Source organism: Acomys russatus, chromosome 6 (assembly GCF_903995435.1).
Source record: "Acomys russatus chromosome 6, mAcoRus1.1, whole genome shotgun sequence".
Classification (NCBI taxonomy): Eukaryota; Metazoa; Chordata; class Mammalia; order Rodentia; family Muridae; genus Acomys; species Acomys russatus.
In genome coordinates, this window is record NC_067142.1 from 71,829,146 (window position 1) to 71,850,352 (window position 21,207).

General features: G+C 41.9%; 1 protein-coding gene across 2 annotated transcripts in view; it reads left to right on the forward strand.

Moving 5' to 3' along the window:
* Nucleotides 1-21,207, forward strand: part of Sdccag8 (SHH signaling and ciliogenesis regulator SDCCAG8) — a 202,186-nt gene that overhangs the window by 89,619 nt on the left and 91,360 nt on the right. For both annotated transcript variants that reach the window (XM_051147966.1, XM_051147965.1), the window contains one exon: nt 7,268-7,410. In XM_051147966.1, the coding sequence (XP_051003923.1) occupies nt 7,268-7,410 (143 nt within the window). The remainder of the gene's footprint in view (nt 1-7,267; nt 7,411-21,207) is intronic.

The window sequence follows — 21,207 nt, forward strand, 5'->3', positions numbered from 1 at the left end:
AACCTTGCAAGGCAAGGCTGCAGTTGCCTTCTCTGTGCTCTGTGTGCCTGCACTTCCCTTTCCACACAGCTGCCAGTCCTGAATTCCCAGCCTCTGCAACCATGACCCCAAATGAACCTCTTTTCACTTATCCGTTACCCACTCGGTTAAATCATTTTACCAAAGAAAGCCTTTCACAAAGCTGGACAAAACTGAGGAGATATAGATGAGGAACACAAGAGAACCTTTGCAACACTGTATGTCAGCATGCTAATAGATAAGGTATTTTACCTAAAAAATAAAAAAGGAATGATATGTAACAGGATAGGAGAATGCAGGAAATAACTGATGGGAGTAAAAAATTAATATATTGTTTTCTTAAATTCAATAGAAAGCTTGGAAAGAGAAGTGAATCCAGATGTTAGACTCTGGTTAGATTAGGTAACTTGTCTAGTAGGGCCAGGAATCATGCAGAGCAATCTAGAAAATACAGAACATCTGGGCGTTAAAACATTTAAACATAGCTATTCAAAGCCAGGCAGTGGTAACACACGCCTTTAATCCCAGCACTCAGGAGACAGAGGCAGGCAGATCACTGTGAGTTCGAGGCCAGCCTGGTCTACAAAGTGAGTCCAGGATAGTCAAGGCCACCCAGAGAAACCCTGTCTCAAAAAAACAATAAACAAATAAACAAACAAACAAAATAGCCATTCAAGGTAGTGTCCCAAAACTAAAAACCAATCCCTAGATAAGCCTGCATATTGAAAGGGGCCACTGAAAACAAGGACATGAAAGATGAAAACCTCTGAGGTCATGCTCTTACTATATTGCAAAATGAGTTGAAAGGAGAGTATTTAAGTTTCCAGAAAGAGAAAAAGCAAAGTACAGGGCAATTATTAGTAATTAGAGAAGATCTTCAATGGTGACTTTACAGTCCTGATGACAGTGGTGTTAGGCCTACACTAATCTGAACAAAGGTGAACTTCAAAGTAGGGTTTAATATACAGACAAACTTTGCAGTTTATCTGTAAACTAGCATATTTCTAAGGGACATGTACATACGCACACATTTGTGTTTTTAGGTTTCCTTTCTTATGAACACTCCTTTGGCATAGGATGACTTGGACCCTGAGAAGTAGGAAGTCTTTATTGTGGGGACTAGAGCAGGATCTCACTAGGAAACCCTGAACCAGCTATCTAGACCAAGCTGACCTGGACTTTAAGAGCTCTACCTGCCTCTGTAGCAAGAGTGCTCTGATTAAACACATATACCACCATGCCTGACCAGCAAGGAATTCTTAAAGTACATTAGGGGAGACATAAGGAATTGCTATAAGATAGATCAAAAGGGTCAGAAGTAAGGAAAATTTACATTTTGCTTTTTCAATATTTAAAAATTATATTGGTGGATACTTGACAGTTATTTTTGAATACTTTTGGAGAAATAACAGTTATTTTAAAATGATTTTAAATGGGCAGCCAGAGTGAAGACACACACCTGCATTCTCTGCTCTTTATATGATAGACAGGGAAGATCACTTGCATCCCGGAATTTGAGGCTGGCCTCCACAACACAGCAAAGCCAAGCTTAAAAGAAAGCACACAGTGTCCCCCATATACAATGCTAGGTTATTAATCCCCAAAATAATAAAACATCAGTAAATCAAATTAACATAAAATGCTTGTGTCAGTAGAAGAAAAATATTTCCATTATAATGCAGAATGAGCTGGATGTGTAGAGTGATGTGCAGGCTGTCGTGGCACTCCACACCCGGGCATCCTCCTGCCTCAGTGATGTGTAGGCTGTCGTAGCACTCCACACCCGGGCATCCTCCTGCCTCAGTGATGTGTAGACTGTCGTAGCACTCCACACCCGGGCATCCTCCTGCCTCAGTGATGTGCAGGCTGTCATAGCACTCCACACCCGGGCATCCTCCTGCCTCAGTGATGTGTTGGCTGTCGTGGCACTCCACACCCGGGCATCCTCCTGCCTCAGTGATGTGTTGGCTGTCGTAGCACTCCACACCCGGGCATCCTCCTGCCTCAGTGATGTGTAGGCTGTCATAGCACTCCACACCCGGGCATCCTCCTGCCTCAGTGATGTGTAGACTGTCGTAGCACTCCACACCCGGGCATCCTCCTGCCTCAGTGATGTGTAGGCTGTCGTAGCACTCCACACCCGGGCATCCTCCTGCCTCAGTGATGTGTAGGCTGTTGTAGCACTCCACACCCGGGCATCCTCCTGCCTCAGTGATGTGTAGGCTGTCGTAGCACTCCACACCCGGGCCTCCTCCTGCCTCAGTGATGTGCAGGCTGTCATAGCACTCCACACCCGGGCATCCTCCTGCCTCAGTGATGTGCAGGCTGTCGTGGCACTCCACACCCGGGCATCCTCCTGCCTCAGTGATGTGTTGGCTGTTGTAGCACTCCACACCCGGGCATCCTCCTGCCTCAGCTTTCTAAGTAGCTGGGACTATAGCTATATGCCACTATGTGCCCTAGCAAAGAAGATGATAGCTAATGTCTTATATTACAAATCAGAAATAGTAATATGTTATTTAAATGTGAATCTAGGAGCTATAGAGATGGCTTAGTGGTTAAGAGTACTTGCTGCTCTTGCAGAGGGCCCAGGTTCACTTCCCAGCACTTACATGTGGCTCCAGTTCTAGGGGATCAGATGTCCTCTTCTGTTCTCTGCAGGCACTAGGCAGCCACATGGTACATATATAGGCATGCAAGAAAAATATTCAAGACACTAAAAATAAGCCTTTCTAGAAACATGTAGATAAATATTAGAAGAGTTGATAATGTGCTATTTCAGATAATGAATGATTAAGTATGGTTTGACTTTAGGTGATTAATTTGATAAGAAAGCTTAATCAATAATAAAAATATATATGTATGATTAAGAAAAATCTTCATATAGTAAAGCCTCTTTTTATCGTGCCGTAATCTCGGCTACTATTCTCACAAAATTATCACTTTTAAAAATGATATATTAATTCTTGGAGAATTTCATACAGTATATTTTAGTCATACTAACTCCTCACCCAACTCCTCCTAGATCCACCTCCATCTCCCCACCCACCAAATTTCCTGTTCCCTTGTGTTTTTTAAACCTATTGAGTCCAATTTGTCTTGCCTGGCTACTCTTGGTATGGCCTGTCCTGGAGCGTGGGCAAACCGACCAGGGGTAACACTCTTAAAGAAAACTGACTGTCCTCACTCTCAGCAGTTTGCCAAGTGACAGTAGTTCCTCAGCAAGGGGTGGCGCTGCATGCCATGTTTCCCTCCATGACTCGAGTGGGCACAGGCCTTGTGCATGCTGTTACAACCGTTGTGAGCTTCTATGCGTAGCTGTCCTGTTGTGTCTGGAAAGCGCTGTTTCTTCAGTCACCTCTCACACCTGGCTCTTACTAACTTTTCTACCTTTTCTCTGGCAAAGATTCCTGAGCTTTGTGGAGAAAAGCGGGATGTGGATGTGTCACCCACGAGTGAGAACTGCGTGGCCAGTTGTGGGTCTCTGTGTTAGCGGCTTTCTACCTCAAGAAGTTTCTCCATGAGGATTGAGATTCTCTGATTTATGAGGGTAGCGTATAAATCATTAGGAGTGGTGATGCTACCTATGTCAATTTAGCAGACTAACAGTAACAGCTTCTCCCCTAAGGCCTGTGAGCTATACAGTGAGAGGTCAGGAGCAGCCATCCACTACAGCTTCCACCTTCTGTCATTCTGCTGACTGTATTCATGATTTTGTTTTCATTTTATTTTATTCTTTTGTTTCTGAGGATAGTGTCCCTGGTTGCACACATGGCTAGGCAAGTGTTTTACCAGTGAGCTACACTTTCCCCCGCTCCTGTTGTTATGATTTGAGGTATGTCTTTTGGTGAGGTGTAAAGCTATGTGGACCTCCTGTCACCCAGCTGGCCAAAAGATGGCTGTGTCATACTGCATTGTAGCCATCAGGTTAATAGTGTACTTTGAGAGGAATGTACATTTGGCCTATGATAATCATTGGTCTTCCATCCCCAGCCACTAATCTGCAGCCAGGAAACGGCCCTGACCTAGTTGGGTGAGGCGCAGGGTTATCCTGCCAGTGGGAGCATGGCATTTCTGGCAAGAGATTTCTCTTCTAACTGTTGGAGTTGGTGCCATGGCAGGTTTTCCTGACTCAGGGAGCTAAGTGTTGAACCTCCATCCAGCTGGTGAGATTATTTGTTGGTTTTGATTATCGGTCCCGTTGAGCTCCTTTGCTGGCACACATACTCAGAAGCAGGCCCTCATTCTCCATCTTCCTAACTAAAAGGCGTTTCACAGTTTGACATTAGAATAGATACCATTTTGTATGGTTTATAGCAAGATAGTTCTTTTGTAAGGAAGGGGAAGGCTTATTGGGTTAAATTGCCTTGTTCCTTGGTGGTGCTGGGATTGGAACTCAGGGTTTCACCTGTCCTAGGCAGATGCTTCACTTTGAGTGGTACCCTCAGCCCTCAATCAGGGATGCTTACAGCCAGCCAGGTGTCCTCTGCCAGGTCATTCTTTCCTGGTCTTCACCACAGTCTTAGGAACTAGCTCCAGTCATCCCTTTAATTTTAGGTTAAAGAAAGTATGACTTGTCCGAGGTCACAGAGGTGAAGAGCACTGATGCTCTGGTTTGTGTGGGCTCTTGAAACTGGGTTCTTTGTACGTTTGACTGACTTTTAGTGCAGCTGCTTGACTACATGAGGATATGAAAACAGCTGCTGTAAACTTAAAATGGCATGAAGTGCATGTGTTGTTATTGAGATGCTTACAAAAAATGAGTCTATTCTTTTTTAAGGACGTTTGGGATTTGTTTTTTTTCTGTCACTCTTTGTATCCGCTTAATGAAATATACTAGTGTATCTGTTTGCTCCCTGTCCCTCCCTCGCCCCCCCTCTCTGTGTGTGTGTGTGTGTGTGTGTGTGTGTGTGCGCGCGCGCGCGCATGCATGTATCTAGGTCAGAGGTTGGTGTCAGGTATTTTCCTCTCTTGCCCCCCACTTTTTGAGACAGAGTCTCTCACTGAACCAGAAGCTTGTCACATGCATGACACTGGCTGGCTAGCAATTTGCCCTGCTTCTGTCCTCCAGGCCGTGGGGTTGCGGGGCGGCACCTTCAAGCCTGGCTTTTACATGGGGCTTAGGGATCCAGACCCTGGGCCTCAGCAGATGTGTCTCCTTTTTTCTCTTAAGTCACCGTTTTTCTTTTATAGTTCTAAGTCTGTCTACTTCTCCTGTCTGAAATAGTGCTACTATCTGCTCAGCGTTTTCCATCTGTCATTCCTTGCTGCCTAAAATTTATCATACACATTGATCCAGTTTGTTAAACTGAGCTTCTCAAATTGTATATCTGTTTAAGCCACTGTCTTCCTCCATTCATAAGACAAATAAGCTATAGTTCATGGTCTCAAGTGGTGAGATCCGATCCTCCCACTCACGGGGTTCAGGTGGCTTCACAGTGTTCTCACTTTTACCTCATGCTAGCCTATCCACCAATGCTTTATGGGGCATGGAGTTTTCCTCTATAACTCACTTGCTCTCTCTCTCTCTCTCTCTCTCTCTCTCTCTCTCTCTCTCTCTGTGTGTGTGTGTGTGTGTGTGTGTGTGTGTATGTGTGTGGTATGTGTGGTGTATGTGGTGTGTGGTATGTGTGTGATGTGTGTGTGTGTGTGTGTGTGTGTGTGTGTGTGAGAGAGAGAGAGAGAGAGAGAGAGAGAGAGAGATCTACCCCATGAATTGTTATCTGCTGAATTCAGAAAAAAAGTGAATTCTCTGCGTTGATCATAATTAGCACAGATTTTTATAAATAGTATGATGTAAAAGAAAATATTGAGTAAAGTTTTGAAGCTTTAATGCTAACACATAACTCTAATTCTAGATTTCCTTGCTTTTAATTTCATAAATTCTAGAAAATAAAACTTACTGACATTCCTATTATGTTTTACAAATTTATGTTTATTGTACAACTACAAAAATGTCAGTATAACTTTAATAACTTAAAATATTTTAAAGAAATATTCCAGGTTTCTTTGGTATTCCAATCTGAAAGATATAAAAACCTATTCTGAATTAAAGTAATGTACCTTTAAGTATATGGATTTTAAAAATAAAGTATTTGAAAGCATATCGCAGCTTACTTTATTATATTGCTGGTAATATACTATTTTGATGGGATAAACTGAAGAAAGCTTTATAAATATAAGAAAAAACCGAGTCATGTGTTTTATCCTAGATGATGCATGCAATGTAGCTGGAAGTTGCTTAGAATATTGAGAAAAAAATATTGAGAAAAGACACAGAACATTTTAAAGTATGTGTAAATAATGTGCTAAAATGATCTGGTCAGATGTGAAAACATATTGGATTTTCTGTAGCTAACTTGCTTCTTGCTTATTGTATATGAAGTTGAAAATATGACTGAACTTTTTCGCTTTTCTTGTTTTCATGGTCTCTTTTTTAATGTCCAGCTTCTTTGATTTGCTTAATGTCATAGACATTCTGTGATGAATGATATTTTTTCTTTAATGTATAAACTACCCAAAATATGTACAGTATAGGTTTTTGCTTTGAAACATTTGAGTGTCAGCAAGACAAGGAATTTCTTCCTCAAACCAAACAATGAGCTACTGTGCATATTCATACATGTGTGTTCTCCATGTCAGAGCATTCTGCATACCTGTCAACACAGGTTTTAATATGTAAAGTGCTCCAAAGCCTCATGCTCTCAGGCTGATGGTCCTCATGCTGAGCCTGTTCCTAAATTATTTACGGTACTATTAAGCATTGCGCTAATGCCTCTCTAACACTTCACATTTTTCTAAAAACAAATTATTTTAACCTTTAGTTTGGTTTCTATGACATTCAAATAAAATTATAAATTTGTCTTTTGAAGTTTAAATGTCACATATTTGATCAGTGTCACTGCCTGAATCTGATCAGATCTCTTAAACATTTTAAAGGTAGTGTAGGTGAGATTAAGATTGCTCCTTAAAGAGTGCAAACCTTTGCATGAAAGTAGATCATCAGTCATTTTCATGACTCATATTCAGTTGTTTTATGTTTTAGATCAGAGTTCTCAGAATCCATGGCTACTTCATGTCTGGGCATTTGTAGATGTCATAGTTCTCTCTGTCGTGGACTTAAGCTAGTCTAAATTTTTGAGTGTTTTTTTTTTAAATTAAGATTCATGGAAGAAATAAAAGAGAACTAATTTTAAGTTCAAGTGTATATATTTGATATGGATTTTTTTTCTCGTTTTATCTGCCTAAGGAAATAGAAAAATTGAGACTAGAACTGAGCGAAAGCAAGCAGCATGTGGAGCAGGAGCAGCAGAATGCAGCTCGGGCCAGACAGGAGTGCCTGCAAGTAACAGAGCTGCTGGGCGAGTCCGAGCGCCAACTGCACCTCACCAGGTATGCCCTAATCGCATTGTGCACTCGTCACCCAGTGCAGCCCAACAGATTTCTGCCACGGGCTTCCAAACAGTTGTTCCTGTTACTCTTAGTCATTCACTTCACACACAGCTTTCAGGAATATTATGGGAAGTGGAGACGTGGCAAGCAAAACATCCAGACACGTGAATGACGAGCATGGCAGGGAAGCACTGATATATTACAAAACCGTTTGTCTGCAGTGCTCAAATATTTAAGTGATTCTTTATCAATATAAGCAAGGTGACACATTTCTTCCGCCACCACCACCACCTCTCCTATTAATTCTATGTCTAATAAAAATATTGAAATGAAGACTATGAGGAAATGTATTTATGAAAATAACCAGATTTTTCTGTCAGTGGTGAAAGAGACAAAAGGAGGAGACATGCTAGGATCAGACTGAAATGGAGTTGATGCAAAACTAAGGAATGTGTTTCCTTAGGAGTGACATTTAGACGTGAAGTTGATTGAGACTGTAGGCTTTCAGGTGGTTACTATGGGCAGGGTTACTGCAGCGAGGTTTTGAACTGTGGTGCGTTCGTCACTGCTCTGTCTGCAATGAGCATATAGCTCATTCAAAATGAAAATGGGACTCTAGGTTGCAAGCATTGTGAGTTTCCTGAATTACACACACACACACACACACACACACACACTCACATGCACGTGTATGGACACACATATGCACATACACAGAAAGACAGAGACGTAGGCACTCCTCTCCAGCACTGCAGTCTTCTTCTCACTGTGGTATTAGGGCAGCTTTCCGTTCTTACATCAAGCTCTGTGTTTGTTCAATTCTCAGAGTGTCTTGGTTTTAGGGGGAAATTTTGTCTACATACACATGTAAGTTTATGATATTTAATTTACAAAATAGGAAAACGCTGATCTTCCAATTACAGTCTTATGTTGAATTTAAACTATGAAAGGGGAATGATCCCTTTTGCATTAAATATGACAATGTAATTCTGAGCACGGTATGCTAACAGATGGAGAAAAGCACTACTTGAACAGCCTGCATTTGGAGAAAAAAAAAATATTCTAGGGGTTGGTGAACCTCCCAAAGTTTTGGGCTAGTGCTAAGATGCCTCCAGTTCTGTTAAAATCAAACTTTGTTTAAAAAAAAAATTTTTTTTTTTTTTAAAAACTCAACATTTTGTTATGGTAATCTTCCAAATGGTTTGACACCTTCTGATTTAAGCAGCAAGAGAGGGGAGAGAAAAGAGGAGAGAAAAGAAAGCACTTAGACATGTCTGATCCCTGGGGAAAGCCCCAACAGATGAAACACGTTTGTGAGGAAAAATGCTTAATATTGCAGAATAATAGCTGCTCTTTTAGTGCCCACTTAAAGCACCGTCTCCGTGGCGCTGAGAGTATACTACTCGCCCCGTCCCTGTGCTAGTCTTTCTTTTCTGTCAGACTTCTATTTAGAACCAACCATTTCTGTGTTAAACCCCACTAAGCCACAGAAATGGGACAGTGTTTAATGTCTTGGTATGAGCAAGTGCTGCTGAATAAATATTAATGCTGCTTTGCCCCCTTTGCAATTCTGTTGTGTTTGGAGTTAATTTCTGGCGTCAAAGTCTGTAGAGTTTTCTGGCACTATCAGTTTGTACCAATTGACAAGATCAGCCCCTGCAAGTGGAGCGTATTGAGCCGCAGTCACTGCTGAAATGCACGCGCGGTAACTAAGTCCTTTGTTCTTAAGAGAAAAGGTTGTGCCTCGTTCCCTGAGGAGCTTTTCTGCTGTGCTTCACTTACACATATTCTACAAAAATGTAAGTCCACTTTATAGAAATAAAGCTTATTAGCTACTTTCAGTAAGCACCATAAGCATTGCAAACTACTTTTTATAAGCATTTTATGCTTCATTTATATTCATGTTCAATAAAAACCACAATGATACATTTAAAACATGACAATTACAACTCCGGGGAAGCAGGCCCATCGCTCCTGGACACTGACAGTCATCCCGGTCTGCCGGACTCAGTGTTTCTAGTACAGGCATCTTTTTAGAGTTTTTACCCTTGCCATTCTCTGTTCGTTCAGTATACCCAGGAGTGGAATTAGGAAACAGGACATTTTCCGGTTTTTGCGTAGGTCAGCTGAAGTACAGAACCCCCTGCAAGGAAGTGTTTCACCGTTCACTCTTAAACATTTTGACTGACACATTCTAGCAAATTTTAACAGTAATATGAAAATCATGTTTTGAGATGATAGAAAAATAGTGAGTCAGATTTATATAGGCAGAGAAAAAATTAAAACAAAAGTAAAAAGCTGTAGAAAATTCTGAAAGAATCATCTATCACTTTAGATATTTGTGCTTCCTTAAATTCACATTGCATTAAAGTTGGAAAATAGAAATTCAGTGGCAGTGGTGGCACATGCCTGCACTCAGGAGGCAGAAGCAGGTGGTTCTCTGAGTTCCAGGCCAGCCTGGTCTACAAAGTGAGTTCCAGGACAGCCAGGGCTACACAGAAAAAACATGTCTCAAGAAAGAAAGAAAGAGAGAAAGAAAGAAAGAAAGAAAGAAAGAAAGAAAGAAAAGAAAGAAAAAAGAAAGAAAGAAAGAAAGAAAGAAAGAAAGAAAGAAAAGAAAGAAAGAAGAAAGAAAGAAACTCAGCCTTTATTGAAGGTCCTCACTGGTGAGTGTATTGTTTACTTGGTATATAATTATTTATTTACCACCTACTAGGTTTTAAGTACTTCCTTTATCCTTAAGCATATAGAGGAAAATAAGATCAGTTTCTGCCCTTGGGTTGCTCAGGTTAAGCTAAAGGAGTCTGCTTTTCTATGGAATTATAATAGAGTGTCACAACAGTGCAGTGCTGGAAGTCAGGGCTACTGCAGACATGCGTGGGCAGGAGTAACCGGTGATGTGGCTGGGCATGTTTGGAGCGGTCTTAGTAAGTAAAGTAAATTCATGGCAGTATTTCCAAAGAGGAAAAAGATAGGACAGGAAATCTAGATAAGGGATCAGTATATACAAAGATATAAATTTTGGGAAAATGTAACCTTTACTGTAAAGTTTGCTGGGACGTAGGAGCTAAGACTAGAAAGATTCTCAAGGAGAAACCATAGGAAGTGTGGTGGGCCGTATTGTGGGACTTGGTTCTGAGAGGCTTGTCTGCCGACATAGTGAACATTCTGAATTAGGATCCTTATGCAACGTTGTGGACAATGAGGTTGGAGAAGAGACCCTGGTTAAGCCAGTCAGCATCTAAATCTCATGGCCCACATCTGACCTGCTGTTTGTTTTTGTATGAGACCTGCTTTAATAATTGGAGCAAGTCAAAATAATATTTGATAATACACAATTGTATTTAAATGGATTTTTGTGGGACCTAGCCACAATTATCCTGGGTGTGATGGATGACTGTGAGAGCTAAGTCGAATGAGATCTGCAAACCCTGAATACTTCCTATCTGGCCATTTTCAGAGAAAGCTGCATTTCTCAGGTGCTTCAAGGGAGCACCATCTAGGGCAGACTCAAATGTGTATTTCTAGAAGATGAGTGAAAAGTAATTTGAAAATTGACTGTGGAAGAGAATATTTTGGGGTTCCATCAGAGAGGAAGCATAGAAGCCTGGGGGTGGTAATGATGCTGGGGTCACGGCCTCCCCGCCTCATGGAAGGGGGTTCATGTGCTCACAAGACATTTTTAGAGTAACAAGTATGAGAGGAACAATTAAAAGTGACCCCATCATTTCTAGTTTAGCGTGATTGGATAATCCTCAGATTCAACCAGGAAACATAAAAAAGCAACAGAAGAAAAGAATATATTGTATTGGGAAGCCTGAATGTTGGTGGCAATGTAGATTTGTGTGAGGTGAAAGGTTACGGCTAGAACTTTAGATCTGGATTCCTCCACACAGAGCTCTATAATTAGATAGACAGACAGATAGGTAGATAGATAGTAGGTAGATAAATAATAGATAGATAGAGAGATAGATAGATAGATAGATAGATAGATTCTAAAATTCTAGGTAAAGTACAAGTGTACAAAAATACATAAATATGGGAATGTGTTGAAAGCACTGCAGGGGGAAAAAAGATCTTTTTCCCCCCATCTTGGGCCATATGCATTGCTAAGCATACACCCTACCACTGAAATACAATCCTGTTGTAGTTCAAGGACCCTGTTTTTAACGTCAATGCAAAGGAGCCACTGGCCAACAAAAGTGAGGCAGGATCTTTAGATAGATAAAAAAAGAATGAAGAAAGATGACTTGAGGCCTAAGGGACATCATAAAGAGTATCTAGGCCTGTGAAGACAAACCTGGACCATGGCTTCTCCTTTGGGAGTGCTCTGTTTTTTTAATCTTTTGACTAATTACTTAATTCTTTAGGTCTAGTTACTTGTAAAATGAGATGAGACAACATTATTTATTCATTCATTTTTATTGTAACTGGTAGTGATTCTAACTGATTTATAACCTATGTTTAAGTTCCTATCTCTGAGCACTTAGATTGTTTCAAATGTCCTTTGCATAAGATGTTTCCTTAAGTTTCCCTTCACAAGGATTTCTTAGCACTGTCACTCATCTCGCCATTCCTGCTTGTTGTAGCAGGGCTTATGGAGGTAGTCACCTAGTACCTGTCCAGCCTCCAGCTAACCCTTGCTAGGGATACTCACACGCCACCATCTTGACTGCCATCTTACTCTCAAAGCCTCCATTGGGCCACACATGCTGTCCATGGAGGTCACATCACTTAGCATGGACATGTAAGTCATTCTGGCTGACTCTAGCCTTCCCACACACTTTCTCCCCACTAACCCTCGCTGCTGATTTCCAGCCAGATACAACAACCCTTATAGTGGTGGGCTTTTTTCTCCTTTCACCGTTCTCAACAAGTAAAACACCTCTGTGGCTTCTAGCCTAATTATAGCCTTATGTTCTTTTCAGGATCTCCCTGATCCTAATTTCCCTGCTGCAGCCATTCCTGGTGACTCCCTGTAGAACAGAGAACTTCCTTCACTTGATTTCTCCATCCCCCTTGAGGGAAATCTCTTAGGTTAAGAGTATTTATTCTCATTTTGGTTTCTGTTTGGTGACCTGATCCCCATAATGGATTTTAGAATAAAGCTAAAAACCAGGGGTGCCAGTGAGCACTCACTGGGCCCACTGCTGTGCTCCAGGAACCAGGCAAAAGGCCAGCTGTGCTGTCTTGTAGGAGCTTCATTAGATGAAGTCTCCTGTTTTCCCAAGTTATGGAGAAGTAAAATGAGTCATCTAAGGTCATTCCGCTCTTATGTTCTAGAAGCAGTAATTTGCCTGTCAAGTTAATCCCTTATCCATTAGGCTGTAATTCTATGTAAATTACTAGGGAAATGGATAAATGTGATTGTTCCCAAAAGACAACTGAGAAAATCAGTAACGCTAATTTGTAATAGGACTCAGATTACATCCTGATTGTTATCCCCTCACTTATATCTTCCAGTCCCCACCCTCCCTCCCTCTTCTGCCCTGTTCCCAACTGTAGTGATGTGTATTCCTATCAGTACAGAAAGGGTCAGTGAACACTTGTTCCTCTTACAAATTAGCGGGAGGGGAATGGCCATGGCCTTTAGCCCTTTATTGTCCATTTAAAATGTTTGCAATGAAACTGTCATTCTCTTGGACTTCGTTTTTATCAAGAAGGAGGCTTTACAAATAGGTTGAAATCCATATATATATATATATATGTACACATATATATTTACATTAAAATTTTTTATTATAATTTATTCACATTACATCCTGATTGTTATCCCCTCACTTGTATCTCCCTGTTCCCATCATCCCTCCCTCTTCTGCCCTATTCCCCTCCCCTAGACCTCTGACAGAAGAGGACCTTCTCCCCTACCATATAACCACAGCCTATCAGGTCTCATCTGGATAGCCTGCATCCCCTTCCTCAGTGTGCCCCTATGGCCTCCCTACCACGGCAAAGTGATCAGATCAGGGGCACCAGAGTTCATATCAGAGGCAGTCCCTGCACCCCCCCACAACCTTGGAGAATGAGCTGTCCATTGGCTATATCTGAACAGAGGTCTAGGTTCTCTGCATGCATTGTCCTTGGTTAGTGCAACAGTTTTCAGGCCCTCCTGGGTTCAGATCTTCCAGCCTTGATAGTCTCCTTGTGGAGCTCCTGAACCCTCTGGGTCCTTCCATCTCCCCACTCTTCCATACTACTCTCAGCACTCTGCCCAGAGTCCGGCATCAAGTCCCAGCATCTGTCCTGATCCCCCACTGGGTACAGTCTCTCAGAGGACATCTATGTTGGGCTAATATCCACTTATAAGTGAGTATTTACCGTGTGTGTCTTTCTGAGTGTGGGTTACCTCACTCAGGTTGGTCATTCCTAGTTCCATCCATTTGCCTTCAAATTTCAAGATTTTCTTGTTTTTAGTAGCTGAATAGTATTCCATTGAGTAAATGTACCACAGTTTCTTCATCCATTCTTCAGTTGAGTAACATCTAGGTTGTCTCCAGATTCTGGCTATTACTAATAAGCTGTCATGAACAGCTGTTTTTAATAAATCCAGATATCTTGAGAACTACAAGATTTGAATCCCTTCATAGGACTTTTCTTTATGTGGCAAATTAATTTGTGACAAAGCTCTCTAGAGCAACAATCTATGAATGCTTGTATGACTTGATAGCTACACATTGCAGTGGACATCCTTCCACAGAACTATTGTACCTCGTTGACTTACTTTCTTTTTTAAACCCTGTATCCTTTTTCTCATCTCTGACCTGGAGGGAAATTCCTGTAGGAATCCTTGGACTTGAATTGCCCTTAATGCAAATGGGAGACATGCCTATCATTAAACTTTAGATTCCTGCTTTTATCAGCATGACTACCATGAAAGTTATTATTTCTCCTTTTACATAAGCAGTTTTTCAAAGAATTTTCAGGGCAGCAATCTAAGTGAGATTATGCACTGACCTACTTTTCTGACCCACATGGGAAGATCTGACCTCTGACCTAGATAGATAGCAAATTGCACCTGAGCTTTTACATTGTTTTGAAATTGAGAAAAGCCAAAGCAAGAGAGTCATAGTCTATTTTATTGTGGTGGACAACAGGTGATTAAGACTTTCTTTCTAGAACATTCTGGGACATTCAGCTTCCAGATAACACCTGCTACAAATGCTTTCTTGAGTTAGACTGCTCAGACTACCAGCATGAGTCAAGACTGTCTGAATTCTTAGAAATCCTCCAAGGAAGAAATACAGTGCAAGTGCAGCTGGCCTTTTGCTTCCTTGGATTGGGGACTGGCAGCAATGCCATAGTGGTGTCATATTGAAGTCATTTATGGCAAAGCTCTCTTTATCTGATGAGGGCTCATTCCCTCAGATTTTCCATCTCGTGGATCAAATCCTTCGTTCTGAAGCTGAAGATGAAGGAGCTGCCTCTGCTCTCAGCCTTCACGTACACGACTTCCCAAGCATCACTGCTAGAACCTTCCATTCCGGGGTTGCTCCCCTAAAAGCAAATTGTGTCTGTACGCACATGCCTGCCTCTGGGATATGGTGGTCTGCAGTCTAGGGAAGCCACAAGGAGCCAGCAGAAAGTTACACTTTGCCAGAGGAAGTTCTTTAACTAGGGGGAAGGTGTGAAGGATCCTGGGTAAGGAGATCGGGTGTTTGCTCCATTGTCCGTGTTAGCTTTAAAATATGATCGCTAATTTTTTCTTTGCCTGAGAAATAGTTTGGAGTGGAATAGGATAAAGAAGAGAAATTCTGTGTTCATGTTAATCTGAGATTCATATTGCCCACTGCCAACATAAATCCAAAGAGGTTGCTGGGTTGTTTAATTAAGAGAACGAAGTCTTTGCAAGAATGCATGTGCTGCACACTGCCTGGTTCCCTGCAGCAGTGTCTGCAGTGAGAATCATAAACATTGTGTCAATATAGAACGTAATATATCTCTGTGTAGACACAGTCACTGTTCCCTTCTTCCCTCCTCTTTCCCTCCCTCTCTTCTTACTCTGTATTAGGAGTTGAACTCAGGGCCTTGTGCATGTCATGCTCACAGTGACCACCGAGATACACACACCCACAGCACCTATGGAGAGTTAGATAGAAACAGTAGGTGATGAATGAGCTTTTTAAAAACAGGAGTGGGTGTTGTTTTTAAATTTTAGTGTGCAATTCATTTTAATGCAGCTTTTAGAGCTAGAGCTTTGCAAATGATCAGGAAGTCAAACAAACTTGTTTTAATTATAAGAAGTTTGAGATGTTCTGTATCTCAGTGCTAACACTGAGTTAGATGGAGAACAAGAACATAAGTCTTGTAAGGAGAAGCTTGAAATTACAAGGAAGAGGGAGAAAAGGCAGAATTTGAAGTAGGCCATTAGATGCCCCAATCATATTCATATTCATGTGTGTGTGTGTGTGTGTGTGTGTGTGTGTGTGTGTGTGTGTGTGTGTGTGTATTCAGAGGCAGGTAGACTTTGACGGTTGTAAAATCTTCTCTCAGGGGCCAGGATCCAATCCTCTCTTATTTCCAGTCCAACACCAAGCTTGGCATCAAGTGTTTAGCATAAACTTAACTCTGCTCATTGCTGTTAAGAAAAAAAATGAGAAAGAAGTGCATTTATCAGTTAGCTTAGGTCACTACCCTGAGCTCCACTGGCCTCATTTGAGGAAGACAGTGTGGCATCAATGTATTTAATGCTGCACAGTTAACTTCAATTTTTTCCTCTTGAGTTTTATTCAAGAATTTTTAGCCTAAAGTTTCCATTTAAAAGTTAAGCTCATTTCCCCCTCTTGTACTCCTTTCATGAATAAATTAAGCAGAGAACGTGTCAAAAATAATTTTAAATGAATATATGTGCAACCAACATCTTCAAGGCTCAAAATAGATGGCCTTGGTGCTGTTATAAATTGCATCCTCTTTTCCTCCCCCACCCACTATCAGGGAAAGCAGGCTGTCAAAGAGCCAGGAAAAGAGAGCCATTCCATTTTGCTCTGGTGGACACCACATTGCCTGTGCGTGGTCTTCCCACCTGTCTGACAGGCGAGACACCCTGGTCTCAGTGTGGCCTGGGGCAAAGAGGCTTGAGTCTGAGGCTGCCAGCAAATGTGTGTCTGCAGGTTCTGCTCAACATTCCCTGGCTCGCTCCTCTCAGTTCTGCAATGCCCAAATGTGTGTGCAATGAAAATCGACGCTGGGGTTGCTCTCTTCTCCCCTGCCACACAGACCCACAGCCTGGAGCATGGTGGCAGCAGCAGCCAACTCATTTTCTGAAGAAGCCCGGAGGAAACCGAGAAAGTATTGCCCACACCACTTGCCTGACTCAACAACAACGAGCATCAAGTTCAATGAAAATAGAAGGGAGAAGGCAACAGTGTGCTGTTAGTATAATACTCCCAAGTCAGAGCATGTCTAAAAGACATTTCTGTTCTCCGATATCATTGTAAGATAAAAGGAGGGAAGAAAACAAGTAATTGACTTAGTGCTGTTTAATTTCTTCTCAGCCACCTCCTCGGTTCTACATGTATGTGTTTACTAGGTCAATTATTAGGCATCACTCATTTTTTTTTATTTAATAGCCACACATTTATTATACAGTGAGTCACTGATGGCAAGACATGAAGCTTATTAAGAACCCTGAGATGGTTTAAGAGGCTGAGAAATTTTTCAGTCTCATCAATGACCCAACACAGACCAAAGTCTGCATCATGGGGAACACACTGATACACAGTTAGGCTTGCGTCATGGGGAACACACTGATACATAGTTAGGCCTTATATGCAGTTAGGGGTGGGGGTCGGATAAAGTTAGTTTTACCTCAGCAAGTATCAAGTGGTAGGTTAAAGCAGCATCCGGGGAGCATCCTGTCAGGCAGACGTCTAGCTAAGTATGGTATGCGTGGTCTCCTCAGCATGCTTCCTGTCATCTCAGAGAGAACTGGGAACCACTCTCATGTCCTTGGCTGTACAGGGAAGGATGGGTTGCTTGTGTTTTGAGGTCTAGGAAGGATTCCTTTTCCAGAGAAGATATTGTAAGAAGTCAGCCTCGGAAACTTCGTTGTCCTTACCAGAGCCCTTTTCTGCCTGAAAGATTTACCAAAAGAATGGACCGAGAGGTAGAGGGGTAATTTTATATGAATGCACCTCTACTATTGTGAGACGTGTACAAAATGTGTCATTTCACTTATGGTGTACGTGGAGTGGTGGGGGCTGGTCATTGGGTTTCCAGAAGCTGACCTGGTGTGTTTTATCATGCTGGGCGTCACATGATTTTGGCACGTCCTTGTTCTGTCACCTTCAGGGAGAGACCCAACAGCACCTCATTTCCTTCAGATCTTAACTGTGCCTTGATGAGGATGCATGGACACAGAAAATCATGTTAGCACAGAGTTGTGTAACCCAGAGAGACGGATTGTGTGTATATCTGTTCGGGGACGTCACTGCTTTAATATGAATCCATGTAAAATAAACTAATAGTTATCACAACGTTCAGTCTAGAAAACTTGAGGCCAGTTGAGGGAAAGACCCATTACTCTAGCTAGCCCTCTTTGGCAAGGTTGTAGTGTGGACAAATTAAGGCTGCAGAGATTATTCTGTTAAACATGTTGTTTCCTTTTCTCTAATCTTACCTAGTCTTTGTCCTGAGAGGGAACGCTACCCGTTTCCTTCCTCATGCTGTCCTTGGCTAGTGGAAGCAGCACTGCATCTGGGGGCTCCTTACGTTCTACTGGGAACACTGATGGCTCTTCTGTTCTTTACCTGTCTCTGAAAGGAAACATTTATTCAGAAGCCTTACTGGTTGAATTGGTCAGCAATGTTTCAGCTGAGAAAGGATGATAATCCTATTAAGAAATAATGAAATCCATCTAGAGCGAAAAGAAAGCCCGTGGCAGAACTGTAGAGAACCCAAATTTTGATCTGCACCCAGACTGATTTTCACAAAGAATTATCTGTTAAAAGTAGAGGGAATAATGGTGCCAGAGACAGCTCATGCCACTAATAAAACTTCTTAGATGCTGTTTTATATGTTTGCTTTTCATCAGAGTCAGGGATGGTTCGATTCTGCTGTTGTGATCTGTCAACATTTATCCCTGTCTGTTTCTCATATACAAAGGCTTAGGGATGCCAGAAAACAAACTGTTAACGGAGAATTAACTTCTTTGGCATGCTTTCATACTTATCTTCCAAATTAAAGAAAATGAAATGGGCAGAAACAGAGTGTAGATTACCTCCTTTTTGTCAAAAATGGTGGGAATTTGAAAATTAATAATAAAAAAGGGAACAGATGCAGTAACATGCCAGAGGGAGATTAATGTGGAGAGTAAAATCTGTGAGCAACAAAACTGAAGCAAACTGAATCAGTGGGAGGTGGTTGTACAATCAAAATCAGGATAAAAGAGAAATTACAAACAACCCTGCACTTGTCAAAGTAGTAGTAATGAAATCCTGACTCTGCCAGCAGCGAGAACCTGTGTTAGCACTTTGGGGTAAGGATGGTAGCCGGGTGCCAGGTAGGAGGGCAGTGTTAGGTTGCTGGGCAGCAGCCATCTTGTGTAGAACAGATGGCACTGAAAGCTGGCAGGGGAGGGGCTCCTTAGCAGAACTAATCAGACAGTAACAGATAGGGCAGCTGGGAAGACTGACCACAGAGAGGGAGCCTGCGGGGTAGCTGAGTGCCATGATGTTTGCAGTGGTGTGCCCATTGGTCTGAGAGAAGACCTTGCAATGTCTTTCCCATCTATGGACAAACTAAAACTTTTGTTCAAAGCAGAGAATTGACTTGGATTGTGTCAAACTTGGAAGTGGGCTTGAGTATTAGAGAGAGACTGAGAAGGGAGGAACTGCTCGTCTGAATTCATTGCATGAGTTTTCAGTGTCAGTTTCCGTGGGGCTTTGCCTTTTGCAGCATGTGTGGCTCTGCCACTCTAGTCTCCGTTGTGGCACACAGAGTGATCACTTTATATATTTTACCCATCATTTTGCAGCACCAGGACCATACATAAAATTAGAAAAGACTTTCTGGTATGATTTCTACCACAGAAGACTCTCACAAATGAAAACTAAAAGCCACCAGATGATGTGTGCATTTCTCCTTAATAATTCCTTATAACCTAGTCTAAGTGTACGTTTGACATGGAGCCACTTGCTCTTTGTTTTTGCACCGTGTAATTGTAGACAACAAACTCTAAGCATAATTCAGAGCCCAAACTTTAAAACAAAAATCAAATGACTTGAGAGAGAGAGAGAGAGAGAGAGAGAGAGAGAGAGAGAGAGAGAGAGACAGACAGACAGAGAGACAGAGAGAGACAGAGACAGAGAGAGACAGAGATGTTAAATGTGGTTGTGCATTAAGGGGTCACCAATCAGGATGGGTGAGGACATTTGTACAAATGCTATGACTTTGACAATGAGATCCAGGCCTTCTACATCTGTTTTCAAACTTTTATCTTTCTTTTCCCCCTTTTTTTTCCCAGAAGGTTTATAGCTTGGCTCGACTTATTCATTTTAGAGGGGGAGGGGGAAACATTACCAGGATTTGAAATAGGTGGTATAACATAGCCATATGCTATTTATGCAGCAGTTTCTGCAATAAATCTAATTTGGTGCTGTCAAAAATCAAACTTATTTGATGTAGCGGCACAGTAGTAAACGGCTGCAGCAGATTTAAAGCTGCCATTTAGCCTCTCCTAGCTCCTAGCAGAAGGCTTGCAAGCCACTTCCCCCTCATCGAGTCTGTGAAAACGTCTCAGGCCTTTGTCCTATAGAACTGCAATATTGTTAAGTGTTAAAGCAGGACTTGCCTAAAGGTGGCTGAGAGAAAGGGTGGAAAATGGATATCCTCTGTTGTCAAAATAACATTGGCAGACAAAAATCAATAAGCCAGAGCAAATGGTAGTGTCTCCAGCCTGTACAGTTGTTAGAAAAGCAGAACAGCCAGGCACATTCAGAACGAAGAGAAGCTAACTTCGGTTCTTTATTAAGGAGCCTACATGTTTTACCTTCCATCCCACACCCATATGCTGTTTTAGGAAAACTGGCATTAAAGATGTGAACGACATCAGCTCAGTCTTCACCTAGTAGTGCCCTTAGAAACGGCTTTCCTCTTCTCTACTGCAACCTGGCAACGTAACTAGTGCCTTTTTTTTTCTTCTGTAGAATTATGTTTCAGGTGTTGTTATCAAACTAAACTTTCTCATCCTTAGTTTTCCTGTTTCGAAGATTAAACTGAACACATTGCATGTTAGGCAGAAAACATTTGTGCTCTCTGAATTTCTGAGTACGCTCTTCTATAAGAGTAGCCCTGACGCTGCTCCTTTTCTTTGCCTTGTGCTTTTACAGAGGGAAGCAAGTATGTGTGCATGCACTCAGGCACCCAAGTGGTGCTGCAGGTGCTGCTAAAGTGATGCTCAGTGGCTCTTTCCCTTTGTTCCTGGTCTTATCTATCAATTTCCAAAAGAAGGCTCCCAGTGTCTTTCTGAACCACAGAGTTCTGGGGGCAAGGGCTCCTTCACCGAGGCGCGAGGAGCCTGTGCTAGACTAGCCTTCTGCTAATGCTTGCTTCTTTTATGGAGCACATGCACCACACAAGTGACCTAATCACCGGCACTTGCTCAGTGCCATTCAGAAGCAGGATCCAGGTGAGCAAACTCCCATCGAACACAGATTACACTAAAGAGAAAAAATATCCAGAAAGGCATTAAGCTTGCTAGGCACATCCGTTTTGAAATTTTCTTCACATGAAGTAGAAACTATTTAGAAATTATATTTCAGGGAGGTAAGAAAAGAACACTCCCCATTGAGCCCATATTTT